The sequence below is a fragment of the Camelina sativa genome, chromosome 9, assembly GCF_030686135.1.
Source record: "Camelina sativa cultivar CO46 ecotype springtype chromosome 9, ASM3068613v1".
NCBI lineage: Eukaryota > Viridiplantae > Streptophyta > Magnoliopsida > Brassicales > Brassicaceae > Camelina > Camelina sativa.
The window spans coordinates 570,060-588,472 of record NC_141888.1 but is presented as its reverse complement, the minus strand read 5'-3'; the positions used below and the strand labels follow the sequence as shown (position 1 = coordinate 588,472).

The 18,413-nt window shown below is 38.1% G+C and overlaps 1 protein-coding gene across 5 annotated transcripts; it reads left to right on the top strand.

The window, feature by feature from the left end:
• Positions 1 to 265: 265 nt before the first annotated feature.
• LOC147937531 (uncharacterized) lies at positions 266 to 6,414 on the top strand. Of its 5 annotated transcripts, none has more exons than XR_015565814.1 (7): positions 266 to 1,927; positions 2,376 to 3,239; positions 3,455 to 4,060; positions 4,154 to 4,294; positions 4,388 to 4,528; positions 4,631 to 5,303; positions 5,387 to 6,414. XR_015565814.1 is itself a non-coding variant. In XM_087464398.1 (7 exons), exons 3-7 carry the CDS (start codon positions 4,017 to 4,019, stop codon positions 5,520 to 5,522), a joined length of 1,143 nt encoding a protein of 380 aa, XP_087320524.1. In that variant the 5' UTR covers positions 266 to 490; positions 2,376 to 3,239; positions 3,455 to 4,016; the 3' UTR covers positions 5,523 to 6,414. The 5 variants fall into 5 exon arrangements, 4 of the variants coding, with proteins under 4 accessions (XP_087320524.1, XP_087320523.1, XP_087320522.1 ...); XM_087464398.1 differs by having other exon boundaries at positions 266 to 490; positions 3,455 to 4,043; positions 4,606 to 5,303; XM_087464397.1 differs by having other exon boundaries at positions 266 to 490; positions 4,606 to 5,303; positions 5,387 to 5,578.
• Positions 6,415 to 18,413: the final 11,999 nt, after the last annotated feature.

Sequence of the window (18,413 nt, the reverse complement as noted above, 5' to 3'; positions counted from 1 at the left end):
AAACTATACATGCCCACGTTGAGAATTTTTTTTGAAGTTATTAAAATGGAAAAAATTGGAAATTGGGTTATGTTATGAAATAAGTGTGATTATCCATCACCACATGTGTCTTCCATTTTAATGACATATATCCCTTTGCTTGGTGTAACACTTGTTCACCACTTGTCCTTCATATTTGTACACTTGTCTTTGTTACCTTGTGTACTGCATGAGTCATCATAATCTTATCACTAGTATATATAGAGCTTATGTATGTGAGAAAAATGAGAGAGATGTAGATATAATAAGAAGAAGAGAAGAGAAATCTTATTATCTCTCTAAGTTTTCTATCTAGTTTCCCTCTAACTTCTCTCTAAAGTCCATACACTCATTCACTAGTTCTCTTCTCTTTTGATCCTTCTCATAATAATCATCTTATTACCTCCAAGCTTATGATATAGTTCACAACACGTTATCAGCACGATGTCTTTACCGTTGGAGCTTTTATAAGGTAAGTAAGTTTATATTGTTTCAATTTATGTTTATAGAACATAAATATTATAGACATCATGAGATTATGCATTTTTCCGGATTGATTGTTATAAGTAGTAGGCTTTGCCTCTTTTACAATCAAATATATAGCTAAGTGATTTCCGGACCGATCGTGAGATATATGGTAGGCTCTGCCTCCTTCATGATAAAAAAAAGCTTGTCTTTTCTGGATTGATCGTTATATATGGTAGGCTCTGCCTCCTTCACGATTAATAAAAAGCTATGTCTTTTCCGGAAAGTTTGTTTTATATGACAGGCTCTGCCTCATATACGATCAAATATAAAACTATATAAATTCCGGATTGATCATTATACATATATAGGCTCTGCCTAATCTATGAACAAATAAAAGGCTTTGTCTTTGCCTCACTAAAATGAAAATGAGGCCTCTTGAATCCTTAAATGGGAAGCTATGATTTCTATTTTATTTTTTAAAAATTTTCCATCTATTTATTTTATTCGCTAAATGATAAATATATTTTATATGAGATTTAATGAGATGTCTTTAAGATCAAAAATATATTTTTCTTGTGAGAATATATTAAGCACATGTCAGTATATTTTAGACAGTGCAAAACTAATTGGAAGGTATAGATGAGTTAGTCTCTCGACTTCAAGGCATCAGATTTATAATTATCGATGTCTAGTGTTCCCCAAAGTCTCAAATAAACTCATGAAGTTTCAAAGACATTCTGTCTTAATAAAATTATTAAGTTGAGACTATAAATAAATATGGTATCGCATGTTTGACCATATTGGAGACACGCATGTATATATAATTATATCATGCAAAAACAAAGATGGCAAAATGACAATAAATATGAAATTCTCTAATGCTTCAAGCATTGTGTTACCGTCAAGCCATCCCGGTCAATCAATGATATTAAAAATCATTGTGGATTTTTTTTGGAAAGAATTACTCAAATGTTATCCAAAAGTTGGTTTATTACTCAAATCTATAAATCTTTTGAAAATTACTAGAATGTTTAGTGCTCTGGGTGTAATTACAATTTACCCCTTGGGTTTTGTTTTCCGAATTTGAGTAAAAAAAAAAAAAATACACATCAACCAATTAAAATACACATCAGATATGAATTAACACGTCATTAAGCAGTTTTTTTTAGATCCACAGTTTTGTTTTCTCTCGTTTATATCAAAGAGAGGGAAAGTGAATAGTTTTAACTATTCACAAACCGCGAGAAAAAAAAATTATCGAAACTCTCGTCTCTCGTCGCCGGCGATACTGTCATTGTCCACTCTCTTGCCATCAATCTCCCGCCGTCATCTCTCGCCGTCATCTCTCGCCGTCATCTCTCACCGTCTTTCTTCGTCGTCGCACTCTCTTTCTTCAATTGGCTCTCTCTCTCTTTTCGTCTTCTTCGCCTTCTTCTATCTGGTATGTGTCGACTGTTTAATTTCGAGTTTTCCGGCTGAATGTGGGTTTTTTCGATGATTTACGGCTGATTGTCGCCGTTGTTAATGACGGCTGATTTGTTAGATTTATTCGATTCGATGGCTGATTTACTTTTTGTTTTATGTTGCGGCTCAGTTATTTTAGGGTTTACGGCTGATTTGTTAGATCTATTCGATTCGATGGCTGATTTACTTTTTGTTTTATGTTGCGGCTCAGTTATTTTAGGGTTTATGGCTGATTTGTTAGATTTATTCGATTCGATGGCTGATTTACTGTTTGTTTTATTTTGCGGACGGATGAGTTGTGACTGAGATATTTTGTGCTTTAGATCTGAGTTATGTGTTTGTGGCTGAGTTATGTTATGCTTTATGTATGAGTTTGTTTTATTTATGGCTGATTTATGTTATGATTTACTTATGAACTATAACAGATGTCGATGGTGATTATTTCTTCTGAAGAACAAGCAAGGGATTACCCCCCAAGACTATACGCTAAAATAGAGTCTAGAGATATAAACACAAATTTCAGGATGAAAGAATTCCCTCAGATTAGGGAATCAATAGGACTGGATGCGTGGGATGAAACGAAGAAAGTACCAATTGGAATAATCTCTAAGCTAGTTGATAGCCAATTCGTCTGGTCTGGTAAGGTTGTTTATTTCCTACTATGTAACCAGTTAAGGGTACATAAGAAGGAGCTTTGGTTTGTGGTCGGCGGTCAACCTATCAGGTTTGGGTTGAATGAATTTCATTATCTGACGGGGTTAAACATTGACCCAATGCCTACTGAACAGTTTGAACTTGAAGAGGAACACAAAAAGTTCTTCCGACTTTTGAAAGTGCCTGGTGGGGTAGGTCCATCGCTACTTGAACTCAGGGAAGCATTAAAAGTGTGCCGGGGATGGGTTAACCTTGATCATCATAAATGGTTGGGGCTGTTGCTTCTTCAACACATTGGACTTTATGGTTTGCATCATAACTCTAGAATTCCATATGAAAGTGCCAAAAGAGTTTTTGATGATGAAGCAATGAAGACGTATCCGTGGGGTCGGTCAGCATTTGAAGCTCTTGTTGATTCCATAAAGATGCTGAACCCTACGGGAAAGTCGTACACCCTTAGCGGGTTTACACCCGTGTTACAGGTTTGGGCGTATGAGTCCATCAAATGCTTTGGAGAACGGTTTGGGAATGCATCAGCTGAAGATGGTGGCATACCGATGCTTTAATGGGGTGGAAACCATACACGTTCATCGCTGGAAACCGCAATTGCTGAAGAGATCAAAGCGCTTGGTGAGGTAAGGTTTATATCTGGTTGAGTGATTGTTTAGTAATGGATGAGTATGATTAGTTATGGCTGAGTTATTGTTTAGTAACGGCTGAGTTATGTTTTATTAATGGCTGATTTATGCTTTAGTGTTGGCTGAGTTATGTTTTAGTAATGACTGATTTATGCTTTAGTCTTGTCTGAGTTAAAACTTACTGATGGGTTTCATAATCTCTTATGTTACAGCTGCGTGTGATTAATATGGTTATGAAGGAAAATGGCTGCGAGCTATTTCATTCGTGGCCAGAAGAAGAAGACGACCCAGCAATCGATCGCCTGATCGAAGACATACATCTGAATACGTTTGTTAAAGGTTTTTGGGATGTTAAGGGGAGTGATAAGAAGAAAAGGAAAAAGAAAGCTGAAGCAGTTGTTGAGTCTGAATCTCCTCCCGCAAAGAAGCGGAAAGTTCAGAAGATGAAAGTTTACAACAGTCAGGAAACTAGTGAAGGAGTTGCACAGGAGAGGAAGAAGAAAGAAAAAAAGGTAAGTGAGGAGGAAGATGTTGGAGAAGATGTTGGGGAAGATGATCTCTACGAATTGATCTCTAAGTTATACACAAGGTTTGACACCGTTGATAGGAACATTGAAAATGTATCGGCGAATCTGGAGAAGAAGATGGATGAAAGGATTGAAACCAGGCTTGGATCTTTTGAGACGGACCTCAAACAGATGAAAGAGCTCGTGCTTCCAAAGAGCACGACTGACCAAACTTTAAAAATGGGACAGGAACTAAACAACCTGGGACATGGACAGGAACTTCAGACATCAAAAGGTCCACCAAAAGTTCCAGTAATGTCTGGTTTATCTTTGTTTTATGGCTGATTTTTCAGAATGTTTAGGCTTAGTTATTATAATTTTAATTGTCTTCGCTATGATATACAGGAAAAGAACTCTTTGACTTCTCCTAAGAAGTCTCCAGATGCTAAGAAACCAGCTGATACGAAAACAGGGCCTTCCACGAGGAGAAATGCCAAAGAGTTAGAGGCGTCAGAGAAAGCCAAAGAGTTAGAGGCGGGAGAGCCGGTAATGTCTGGTTTATCTTTGTTTTATGGCTGATTTTTCAGAATGTTTAGGCTGAGTTATTATAATTTTAATTGTCTTCGCTATGATATATAGGAAAAGAACTCTTTGACTTCTCCTAAGAAGTCTCCAGCTGCTAAGAAACCAGCTGATACGAAAACAGGGCCTTCCACGAGGAGAAATGCCAAAGAGTTAGAGGCGTCAGAGAAGGCCAAAGAGTTAGAGGCGGGAGAGAAAGTAATGTCTGATTTATCTTTGTTTTATGGCTGATTTTTCAGAATGTTTAGGCTGAGTTATTATAATTTTAATAACAGGAAAAGAACTATTTGACTTCTCCAGATGCTAAGAAGTCTCCAGCTACTAAGAGACCATCTGATACGAAAACACGGCCTTCCACGAGGAGAAATGTTAAAGAGTTAGAGGCGGCAGAGGAGGCCAAAGAGTTAGAGGCGGCAGAGAAGGCCAAAGAAGTAGCTGCGTTAAAGAAGCCCAAAGAAGTAGCTGCGGCAAAGCAGGCTAAAGAAGTAGCTGCAGCTGGAGGTAGAGGTGAAGGTAGAGGTAGAGGTAGAGGTAGAGGTAGAGGTAGAGGTAGAGGTAGAGGTAGGGCGCCTAAAAATCCTACTGCTGCTGTTGTGGCTGCTGGTGTTAAGCCGTTGAAATTTGTACTACCTGGAGGTTCAGAAGCTGGTGCAGAAGCTGGTGCAGAAGATATTACAGACGAGTATTTTGCTGAAGCCGACTCACTTGAACCTGAATCTGAGGATGATGAGGAGGAAAAGATTAGGCTTGATAGAATTAAAGCTTTAAGGCTGGAGAGTGTTAAGCTGTCAGCGGATGGGAGTGCATTGAATACACAACAAGATCATCCAAGCTGGATTTTCCCTAATATTGGAGACAACGGACTGATGTACATGAGGAAGAACTGTTCACGTGGACCTGGAATATATGATCCTCTGGCACCTGTTGATCCGGTCAAGGTTCAGAAACTTTTGGAGCACCTAAAGAAAGCCGAGTATGACCCTTTAGACCCTTTTGCTTAACAAGTTAATAACAGCTTGTTAACATTATATTAACTTGTGTTTATTTGTTTGTTAGGAATATCCCGTTAGGCAAAGGCGGAATGGAAATTGAATTCTATAGGGTGCTAATCACCGATCGAAAGGACTGGCCAGAGAAGCCAGAAGAATATGGTAGATATGGGTGGCTTACTGATGAAGTAAGTTTATCTTAATGTCTTAGTTATTGTTGTCGTTGTCTGACTTATATTACATTATGGCTGCGTTGTTGTTTACTACTCAGTTTTCTGTTGTACAACACTTGGGCGCGTTTATGAGAGCCCTTAGGTGTAGGTACAACGAGATCCCTTCTCATTTCACAACAAACGCATTGCGTTTATAGACCCGTGGTTCACCAGTGAAATGGTTCACCGTCATTATCCGATGTTCATGTCCGCACCTAAGTTTTTTACAATGACTGGCAATTGTTATGAAGAATTAGTTAAAGGTTTGATTCCATCAGACGAACAAACTAATTTGAAGTGGATAGAAGATGTGGATCACTTGTATATTGCTCCACAAACTGGAGGCGATCACTGGGTGGCGCTGCACGTGGATCTCAACAGAAGGCATATTGATTGCTATGATAGCATCGTGGGAGAAGTAACCGGAGAGAGTGAGCTTAGAATGCTGAATGCTTGTAGGGCGTTTACGCGGATGATTCCAGCAATGATGAACGCGAACGTTCCTCACAAAATTCGTACACCTACTTACAAACAGTTTACCTTCAGGAGGAGGACAGTCTCCAAGGTCCCGCAAAACGTACAGGTTGGTGACTGTGGCATGTACGCTTTAAAGTTTATAGAATGTCTAGCGCTTGGTGTGTCTTTCGATGGAATCTGTGATCAAAACATCCAGGGTATACGTGTTAAAATGGCAGCAGAAATCTTCGATGAGTCACCTGATTTTATGAATCAGTTCACTTAAAAAACATTTGTATTTCTTTTGGTAGGTAGGACTTGCACTTTGGATATGTAAAAAAACCTTTGCATTTCTTTTGGTAGGAATTGTACTTGAATAAACATATATGTTATGGCTGAGTTATATATTTCGAACGGCTGAGTTATCTACTTCATACGGATGAGTGAGTTATGGCTGAGTTATGTACTTGGTATGGCTTCGTTTAGTCTTTCGTGCCGTGTCTCGATATTACTAAAAGTGTTGTTGGGGAAGCCCAAACAATAATTCTGTGCCTGCTCAGATCCACACGCGTAATCAATTTATAAAGTTAGTTTTTTCACAATATATTATACAAAATAATTAAAAAATTGAACTCAAAATTCGAATAAAAAATCTTAAAATTAAGAGCATGGTTAAGGCATATTGATTGCTATGATAGCATCATGGGACAAGTAACCGAAAAGAGTGAGCTTACAATGCTGAATGATTGTAGGGCGTTTACACGGATGATTCCAGCAATGATGAACGCAAACGTTCCTCACGAAATTCGTACACCTACTGCCAGTCAGTTCGGTTTCAGGAGGAAGAGTGCCTCCAAGGTCCCTCAAAACGTACAGGTTGGTGACTGTGGCGTGTACGCTTTAAAGTTTATTGAATGTCTAGCGCTTGGTGTGTCTTTCGATGGAATCAGTGATCAAAATATCCAGGCAATACGGGTTAAAATGGCTGCAGAAATCTACGATGAGGCACCTGGTTTTTTTTATCCAGATTAAATAATGCATTATGTCCTTCCTTCGTTTCGTTTCTTTTGGAATTGTACTTGGATTTGTAAAACTTTGATTTGTCTATTTTCAAAATTATGGCTGGTTTACGGTTAAGTTACGGCTGATTTACATACTTCACACGGCTAACTTATAAAATATTTGTAAATTATAATTATTATAACTCAAAATTAAAATATAGAATGAAAAAGGAATATTACAATCACTATAAGCAATAAAAAGTAATAATTATAGACAAAGATTGATTTTTACACATTCTCACCAAAGATGTGTAAAACATACAACACATGACGTTTAGGGGTTAGGGTTAGGGTTAGAGATGTATGTTTCATATTTCCAACATTATGGGTTTTAATATAACAGTTTGGTTTTGGTTATATTGTGTTTGGTTTAAGGTGGTAATTTGGATATACTAATATGATAACCATTTTTCAAATCTTAAAAAAAATTTTGAAATTATTTTTCGGTTATTTCCGGTTAGTGTCGGTTAGACGACTATATAACCATAAATAACCCAAACGTTTCAAAATTAGGTCGATTAACTTAATATAACCGATATCAAGCCAAATATAACCGTAATTAACCGAAAATAATGGAAAAATAGTTTCCGGTTTGGTTCGGTTGGTCGGTTATTTATTCATTCTAATTTGGGGTTGGCTGAGTTATGGTAAAGTTATTGCTGAGTTATCGTTTACGGTATATTAATTTATTATATACCTTCTCGAGAAGACAAAAAGTATTGTTGGAGAGACACAAACAATAATTATATTTACTGTTAAGAACCACACGCGTAATAAGTAAGATTTTAGCGATTTTTTATTTAAAAAGAATTTAAAATTTGAATTTGAATTAAAATTTTTTTTTTTTAATAAAAGTATTTCTCAAACATTTGACTCATACGGCTGAGTTGTCGACATAAACGGCTGACTTATGAAATATTTGTAAATTATAATTATTATAACTCAAAATTAAAATATAGAATGAAAAAAAGAATATTACAATCACTATAAGCAATGAAAAGTAATAATTATAGACAAAGATTGATTTTTACACATTCTCACCAAGGATGTGTAAAACATACAACACATGACGTTTAGGGGTTAGGGTTAGGGTTAGGGTTAGGGTTATAGATGTATGTTTCATATTTCCAACATTATGGGTTTTAATATAACAGTTTGGTTTTGGTTATATTGTGTTTGGTTTAAGGTGGTAATTTGGATATACTAATATGATAACCATTTTTCAAATTTTTTTAAAAAATTTTGAAATTACTTTTCGGTTATTTCCGGTTATGTGTCGGTTAGACGACTATATAACCATAAATAACCCAAATGTTATCCAAATTAGGTCGATTAACTTAATATAACCGATAGCAAGCCGAATATAACCGTAATTAACCGAAAATAATGGAAAAATTAGTTTCCGGTTTGGGTCGGTTTGGTCGGTTATATAGTCATTCTAATTTGGGGTTGGCTGAGTTATGGTAACGTTATGGCTGAGTTATTGTTTAGGGTCTTCTCAATAATATGAAGATATGAAAACGTATTCTTCTTTCTTTCTTGGGTTTTTTGTTTTGTCAGATTACTAATAAGTATTAAAACGTCTCTCGATATTACAAAAAGTGTTGTTAGGGAAGCGTGAAAAATCACTAATTCTGTGCCTGCTCAAATCCACACGCATAATAAATTCATAAAGTGAGCTTTTTATCACAAGATATTATTGCAAATAATTAAATAATTATTTTTCGAATTTCGAATTTTATTTTTCTTAAAGTATTAAAACGTCTCTCGATATTATTAAAACGTTTCACACATTTTTATTTTTTGTAAAAGTATTTGTCCGACAATTTAAATTAAAATTATTATAACTCAAATCTAAATTTAAAATAATTATTCAAAGTGTTACGGTAAAGTGATGTCTGAGTTATTCTATATTGTGGTTGACTTATTGAACTTTATGTTTGAGTTATGATTCTGTGATGGCTGAGATATCGTAATAACGACTGATTCCCTTCCCTTATATTAATATGAAAGTACTAACAAAACGAAATAAAAAAGTAAAAAAACACAAAATCATAGTTCGTAGTTCATAGTTCATTAGTTCATGTAGAAGACGACATAAAAGTACAATGACAATCACTTTTTGAAACCGACGTCATCTGGGCCAAATTCTTCAAACATATCGACCAAATCATTCCAAACTATGCTAGTCAGCATCTTGGGTTTATTGCCACCACTCGCCCATATCCTCTTGAGAGCACGTATCTGGGATCTAAATATCGTTCTAGCCACCAAATTAAACTGCGTCCAGACCGTTAAAGTATGCTTTGGATCCCACGTGTATTTACGCTACAATTAAAGGAAAGGAACGATAAGAGTAAAGAATAATATCAATATGGTTTGTTTTATTGATCTTACCGCGAGGAGGAGAAACCACCGTCTCTTAAAGTGGAAGGGAATCAAGCGGTACGTCGGCCACGCATGGTACCAGTTGTGTTGAAGTATTCCTCCAATCGCGATAGAGAGAACGTGAAGGAACTTTAACCACGTAACAGTGGTTTTGCCAACCAAGGAACCCACACCAGGGTTTAGAACCAGAATATTCTCCCGACCAGTGGCGCAGATGATCGCTTCGACATCTCTAAAAAACTGTCCATCGATGTGAGGAACAACTTCCATGTCGATAGGAAGATGTAACAGATAGACAGATCTGTGATTTAAGAGAAGATAAAGAGAAACAATAGAAACGAAGAAGAGATGAAAGAGATGAAAGAGAGTCAGACATATGAATGAGAAAAATATAAAGGAAAAACAATAGGAAAAACGAAAGATCGCGTTTATTATTAGGTTAACTTATGGTTTCCCGCTAAAATATCGCTTGACGGCTGTGTTATAATATATACGGGAAACGAAAGGACATATTATAACTGAGTTATAGAGAGTAATGGCTGGGTTATTACAAGAAAACTTTTTAAAGGTAAATGAATGATATATATGATTTGACGGCTGAGTTATACTATTATATACGGGAAAACGAAAGGTCATGTTACGACTAAGTTATAGTGAGTTATGGCTGAGTTATCGAAAGAGTAATGGCTGATATATTCACTTTACAGCTGAGTTGTAATATTTACGGGAAAACTTTCTTGTACTCTGGTCCAACCAAATAATATAATATTATTCCATCTCTGTATATATACAAGTATTTCCGTTACTTTAGTCTATTACCTCTCAACTACAAACTAGAATAAAATTATTTTTTACAACACTCTGTCCGCTCGAGCACCCAAGATGCCGGATCTCCCCGACGATGTTTTCATAAAATTCGTTTCCCTTGTTGCAGAAAATGTTGCAGAATATGGTGAATGGTCCTCACTTGGTTCTATTTTAAGGGCTGGTCATAGGGGGAAAAATGCAGTATACAGTGACGAAGTTCTAAAGACAGCTGCTATATATTGGCTTTGTACTGATCCATCAGAAATCAACACATCCAATGCCCCTGATAGTAGCCTCAAAAATGAAGGGCGGCACAGGCCTTTCTTCGTCAAATGCTTTGAGGCCGGCAACCCCATTGCCATTTACTACGAAGGGTTACGGGTTGTGGCTGAGGATAGAGATATCCAGCGTGGGATTGATATTCTCAGTCGTATTGTAACGGTCGATGCTTATGCCACCTTAGCATGTGGGGTACTAAGTATTTGTCAAGGGAATGAGGATATGACCGTCCATTACCTCCAGCTGTTTGATGCAAATCATTATCCTCTGAAATCTTCGGATGCCATGTTAACCGGTAATTATTTTATGTTTGAGTTATCTCGTTATAAGACGGCCCGAAAAAACTCATACACAGTCTCCCTTCGCTATCCTGACAGCCCGCTACTCCCTTCACCGGCTTGTGTTGTGATGTGTTATTTAGAAGACGGTCTCCATCATCTCAACGGTCTCCTTCCTCTCCACTGTGGAGACATCTTTGAAATCATGTGCAAAAACTGTTACCTTTGGTGGTTGTCCGTCAAAGTCTCTGAGATCCTTTAGGGTTTCCAGCAGTGAATTTCAGTTTTACTTTATCAACTCGCGACTCTAAAGTCTGTTTATTTTAAAATAATTATTTTCCATTTCTTGTATTAAAGGCAAGTATCTTTTTTCATGTACTAAAGGTCCCTATTTTCCACAATTTAGTATCTCCTCTCCTCTCATTAATGGCTGAGTTATCACAAGAAACAATATGAAAGTAAATGAGTGATATATATGACTTGACGGCTGAGTTATAATATTTACGGGAAAACAAAAGGTCATGTCATGGCTGAGTTATCACAAGAAACAATTTGAAAGTAAATGAGTGATATATATGAATTGACGTCTGAGTTATAATAGTAACGGGAAAACAAAAGGTCATGTGACGGCTGAGTTATAGTGGAGAAGTTGATTGAACCAGAGGTCAGTGATGAGAGACAGACCATTGAATATCTTGCCAACCTCTACAAATCTGATAGGAGAAGGTTTGAAGCAATGGCTAGGGAGATGACTAATCAATACGCTGGGAGAGGAAACTTAAATATGAACTTAAATAGTTCAAATCTATTTTTAAGAACTCTTGAATAATTTATCTTGTATTTGTTCTTTTTAATTAAATATTTCAGTCTCTGCTGTTGTAAACTCCATTTTTAATTAAATATTTCAGTAACGTAATGGCTGAGTTATCACAACAAACAATCTGAAAGCAAACGACTGAGTTATACTAATGTATGGCTGAGCTATGGTGAATAAGGGAAAACGAAAGGTCTCGTCGATTAATATAACGGCTGAGTTATATTGATTTATAAATCCGCAATGGCTGAGATATCGTAATACCGCTAAAATGGTGTTGTCTAACTGGTGTTAGTTGCCTTGATACCGTAATACCACCAAATCATATAACTATTTTTTCCCGCCAAAATATAATTTTATGGCTGAGTTATTGTATTTTCGGGAAAACGAAAGGTCATGTGACGGCTGATTTATTATATTTACGGGAAAACGAAAGGTCTCGTCGATTCATGTGACAGCTGATTTATGGTTGAGATAGTAACATAATGGCTGAGTAAAGTGATATATATGACTTGACGACTGAGTTATAATATTTACGGTAGAACGAATGGTCATGTGACGTCTGAGTAATGGCTGAGTTATCACAAGAAACAATTTTGAAGTAAATAAGTGATATATATGACTTGACGGGTAAATGAATGATATATTATAACGGCTGAGTTATCAAAAGAGTTATATTATTTACGGGAAAACGAAAGGTCAAGTTACGACTGAGTTATAGTGAGTTATGGCTGAGTTATCAAAAGAGTAATGGCTGATATTTTCACTTGACAGCTGAGTTGTAATACTCTGGTCTAACCAAATAATATAATATTATTCCATCTCTATATATATACAAGTATTCGGTTACTTTAGTCTATTACCTCTCAACTACAAATTAGAATAAAATTATTTTTTACAACACTATGTCCGCGCTAGCACCCAAGATGCCGGAGCTCCCCGACGACGTTTTCATCAAAATTGTTTCCCTTGTTGCAGAAAATGCTGCAGAATATGGTGGATGGACCGCACTTGGTTCTATTTTAAGGGCTGGTCATAGGGGGAAAATGCAGTATACAGTGATGAAGTTCTAAAGACAACTGCTATCTATTGCCTTTGTACTGATCCCTCATCAGAAATCAACACATCCAATGCCCCTGATGGTGGCCTCCAAAATGAAGGGCGGCACAGGCCTTTCTTTGTCAAATGCTTTGAGGCCGGCAACCCCACTGCCATTTACTTCGAAGGGCTAAGGGTTGTGGCTGAGGATAGAGATATCCAGCGTGGGATTGATATTCTCAGTCGTATTGTACCGGCCGATGGTTATGCCACCTTAGACTGTGGGGTACCAAGTATTTGTCAAGGGAATGAGGATATGACCATCCATTATCTCCAGCTGTTTGATGCAAATCATTATCCTCTGATGTCTTCGGATGCCATTGTAACCGGTAATTATTTTCTGGATGATTTATCTCGTTTTGATACGGCCCGGAAAAACTCATACTCAGCCTCCCATCGCTATCCTGACAGCCCGTCACTCCCTAAACCCGTTTGTGCTGTGATGTGTTCCCGTTCTCTCTGCTTCAGAGACTTTGAAATCAAGTGCAAAAACTGTTACCTTTAGTGGTTGTCCCTCAAAGTCTTTAAGATCCTTTAGGGTTTCTAGCAGTGATTTCCAGTTTTACCTTATCAATTTGTGACTCTAATTTCTGTTTATTTTAAAATAATTGTTTTCCATTTATTCGTATAGTTTCCCATTTTTTCATGTATTAAACGTCCCTTTTTTTCTTCGGCTAATTCTATGTATCCACCTTTCATGCTTCCACATTTTAGTATCTACTCTCATGTATTGGCTGAGTTATAGTTTTACGGGAACATGAAAGGTCACGTTGATTCATGTGACGGCTAAGTTATAGTGAATAACGGATGAGTTATCAAAATGAACAATATATATGGCTGAGTTATCAAAAGAAAGGTCGATTCTATTATTAGGTTAACTTGCCAAAATATTGCTTAACTGCCGAGTTATAGTGAGTTATGACTGAGTTATAGGAACAATCTATATGGCTGAGTTACAGGTCATGTGACGGCTGAGTTATAGAGAATGATGACTGAGTTATCATTATAAACAATTTGAAGAAATGACCTTCGTTTCTAATGATAACTCAGCCATAATTCTCATCGATTCATGTATTGACTGAGTTCTAGTTAGTAATGGCTGAATTATCAGTAGGAATAATCTGAAAAGGTCTCGTCGATGCGTCTATTACAGGAATAACTTATGGTTTCCCGCCAAAATATTGCTTACCAATAAATTAGGTTAACTTGCAATAATTTTATTGTTTAGTTTCCCGCCAAAATATTGCTTTACGGCTGAGTTATAGTTTTACGGGAAAGCGAAAGGTCACGTCGATTCATGTTATGGCTGAGTTATAGTTTTAACTTATGGTTTCCCGCCAAAATATGCTTAACCCTAAAATCATTAGTCTATTTATTACCTCTCAACTACAAATAGAACCAAGTGTCTGAGTTATAATATTCCCGTTACTTTAGTCTATTACCTCTCAACTACAAACTAGAATAAAATTATTTTTTTCAACACTATGTCCGCGCTAGCACCCAAGATGCCGGATCTCCCCGACGACGTTTTCATCAAAATCGTTTCCCTTGTTGCAGAATATGGTGGATGGACCGCACTTGGTTCTATTTTAAGGGCTGGTCGTAGGGGGAAAAATGCAGTATACAGTGATGAAGTTCTAAGTACAGCTGCTATATATTGCCTTTGTACTGATCCATCAGAAATCAACACATCCAATGCCCCTGATGGTAGCCTCCAAAATGAAGGGCGGCACATGCCTTTCTTCGTCAAATGCTTTGACGCTGGCAACCCCATTGCCATTTATTTCGAAGGGCTAAGGGTTGTGGCTGAGGATAGAGATATCCAGCGTGGGATTGATATTCTCAGTCGTATTGTACCGGCCAATGGTTATGCCACCTTAGCATGTGGGGTACTAAGTATTTGTCAAGGGAATGAGGATATGGCCGTCCATTACCTCCAGCTGTTTGATGCAAATCATTATCCTCTGAAGTCTTCGGATGCCATTGTAACCGGTAATTATTTTCTGGATGATTTATCTCGTTATAAGACGGCCCGGAAAAACTCATACTCAGCCTCCCATTGCTATCCTGACAGCCCGTCACTCCCTAAACCCGTTTGTGTTGTGATGTGTTGTTTGTATTATGGTTTCCATTCTCTCCGCTATGGAGACTATGAAATCATGTGCGAAAACTGTTACCTTCTGTGGTTGTCCCTCAAAGTCTCGGAGATCCTTTAGGGTTTCCAGCAGTGATTTTTAGTTTTACCTTATCAATTCGTGACTCTAATTTCTGTTTATTTTAAAATAATTGTTTTCCATTTATTCGTATAGTTTCCCATCTTTTTCATGTATTAAACGTCCCTTTTTTTCTTCGGCTAATTCTATGTATCCACCTTTCATGCTTCCACATTTTAGTATCTGCTTCGACACGAAAGCACACGAAAGGTCACGTCGATTCATGTGACGGCTGAGTTATAGTGAATAACGGATGAGTTATCAAAATGAACAATCTATATGGCTGAGTTATCAAAATAAAGGTCGCGTCAATTATTAGGTTAACTTGCCAAAAAATTGCTTAACGGCTGAGTTATAGCTTTACGGGAAAACGAAAGATATAGTCGATTCATGTCATGGTTGAGTTTTAGTGAGTTATGACTGAGTTATCGAAAAAGACAATATGAAAACAAACGACTGATCTATATGGCTGAGTTATCAAAAGAAATGTTTTTGTAATTATTAGGTTAACTTGCCAAAATATTGCTTAACGGCTGAGTTATAGCTTTACGGGAAAACAAAAGACGCGTTTCATTAAATGTGTTGCACGGTCTTTTATAGTTATTCTCGGGACACAGCGGAATTTTCGCTGCAGTCTGATTGGTGGACTCAGCGGCGGTTACATCCCATGACTCTATATAAATAGGGATGAAGGTTGGGGGAATAAATCATTCTAACTTCCACCAGCGTAAGAAATAGAAGGATGCCAGCAAGAACTCGATCCGCATTGCTGAGACAGGCCCGGGAAAGGATAGCCGCCGCATCCGACAATCGGGAGCCGGAAAATCCCATTCCACAGGAGGTAGGAGAGACGTCCCGATCTCGTGAGGTCGCTCCGAACTCAAATACTGTCGACCCTAGTGTGTCTCCCCTTCAGCTAGAACTCTGAGAGTACCGAGCTCGGCGAAAGAGGATGGGCGCGTATATTCGGGCGCTTCGGCTGAAACTTGACCAGCTCCATCGTTTTTACCGTTTAGAGGGAACCATTCTAGTCCTGGAAGACCTTATCGTCGAAGGTTACTACTTGGCACACTGGCGAATGGTCCGTCTACTTGATGAGCACAAGGCGTGCAAAGAACTGGTCGATCAGATGGATGTACCCGATCTCCTGAAAGGTGATCGCGAACCCCTGAGGGAAACCGCCTTCCCGTTCGTGACGGATGTCTGGGCCTATCGAGCTTGCTTGACTAGGTTAATCCGATACGTCAATTTCCTGGAGTCGTCGGGTGAAGCCTTCCACGAGCGCCATCTTCTTGAAGGCCCATGTGCCTTTATAGAGGACATGATGTCCAGAGGCTCCAGATTGCCAATCGAAAGGCTAGAGGCCTTACAACGGGTACGAGATTTCTGTCGAATTGCGGTGAACGAACTCGCAGTGGAGGAACCATTGGAGACTGACATATCTGGCCCAGCTCCCGTTCTGCGATTGCAGGACCGTCCAGAACGCTAGAGGGTTGGTGGCGAAACTTTTCGATCGGGCTCCCCCGACCAGAGATCTCTCGTTTAGGCGTTGTTATTATATATATTCTTTGTTGTTGTTTGGATGAAGTGTAATGGAAACTAATCAAAATGATTTTAGCGAAGTTTAATGTCATGGCTGAGTTATAAAATTTACGGCTGAGTTATAGCTTTTACGGGAAAACGAAATATATAGTTGATTCATGTCATGACTGAGTTATCAAAGAAACAATATGAAAACAAAAGACTGATTTATACGACTGATTATATGGCTGAGTTATAGTTTATTACGACTGAGTTATCATGATACAGGACGAAATATCTCGTCGATTCATGTGATGGCTGAGTTATAGTGTGTTATGGCTGAGTTATACTACTTGACAGATGAGTAATACCACAAAATAAAGTAATAATACTTTGACAGATGAGTAATAACACAAAATAAAGTATAGAGCACAAGTTTTCGCATTGTGCCCAACTTGCTTACATCGCGAACATGCGTGTTGCTTCCTAGGGCGTTTATTTTCAGTGGCAACTTCCAAAGATGATTTAATCCTACGCTTCTTTGGTCTTCCTGGCTGGTTCACAACAATCGGAGGCAAGCACTTCTGATTATCCACAACTTTAGGAGCAGGGAATGATTCATCTGGAGGCATGATTGAACCAGCCCATCCGTTAACCAAATCGACACTCCTAAATTTCGTATCGCACATGGATATACGAGACACATCCATATGCTCTGCAGCTGCGATTGCATGGATGCATGGTATTTTCTCGTGGTCGAAACGACGGCATGTGCAACTTTTTATTTCTAAATTTACAACATGCAAAGATGATCCATATTTCACTTCAACACGTACAGCATCAATCGTTTGTACCTCTATAAGTCTTGCTCCGGTGACACGGTCCTATAAGGGAGTAGAACAAAAAACAAAAACGTTTTAGGCTGAGTTATGAAAGCAATTATGGCTGAGTTATTGAAACAACAATGGCTGAGTTATGGAAACTATAATGGTAATGGCTGAGATAAGGAAACAATTACGGCAGAGATATGGTAACTGTTACGGCTGAGTTATCAACATTGACGACTGACTTATGTAAAATTACCTGTAATAGTTTCTCAACACCACGAGTGAGCGTTGTTTGCTGCGATTTCGCATCCTCTCTCCATTCAGAAAACCATCTGGTCATCATATCCCGTATCGATTCTAGAAGTTGAACTATGGGAAGACTTCTAGCATTTGACAGTGCATGGTTCATTGATTCTGCAATATTCGTTGTCATTAAATTGTACCTTTCACCCGGGAAATGAACACGCGCCCACATTCGGACACCAGCTCGTTGGAGGTATCCATGTAGTTCGGGATGACGTGCTTCAATCACATTGAAAGCCTCATTAAAATCAGTTAGCCTAAAACACTTTGCCGCTTTTTTCACCAGAGGGAACAAATGTTTTCCTTTGAACTTCACCAAGATGTTCTTATACAAATGGTAAGTGCAAATTCCACGTGAAGCCAACGGATACACTTGTCGAATCGCTTTCCCTATTGACTGATGTCTGTCAGAGATTATCGCAAGATCCTTTTCGTCTGGAATGGCAACTTTGAGTTGTGTAACGAACCAATGCCAAGACTCATCATTTTCAGTGTCAACAACAGCGAAAGCTAATGGGAAAATTTGAAAGTTACCATCCTGAGCTAGGGCTGTTAGAAGTGTCCCTTTGTAACTACCATGGAGAAACGTTCCGTCGACAACAACAACTTTGCGCATGAAAGCAAACCCAGCAATACTCGCACCAAAAGCAATAAAAACATATTTGAATCTATCTTCATCACCTATTTGAAGACGCGTGACTGTACCCGGATTTTCCCTTTTTAACTTGTATATGTAAGAAGGCAACTCGCTAAAACTTTCCTCAGGAGTTCCCTGATGGATCTGCCTTGCATTCAGCAGCGTTCGATATGCCTTCCAATAACCCATCTGTCGACACC

Bases quoted from the DNA above. Each gene is read 5' to 3' on its own strand.
- LOC147937531 (XM_087464397.1), top strand. From the start codon at position 3,470: ATGGTTATGAAGGAAAATGGCTGCGAGCTATTTCATTCGTGGCCAGAA. The intron at 4,061-4,153 runs GTAATGTCTGGT...TATGATATACAG, and splicing joins AAGGTCCACCAAAAGTTCCA to GAAAAGAACTCTTTGACTTC. The intron at 4,529-4,605 runs GTAATGTCTGAT...TTTTAATAACAG, and splicing joins AGTTAGAGGCGGGAGAGAAA to GAAAAGAACTATTTGACTTC.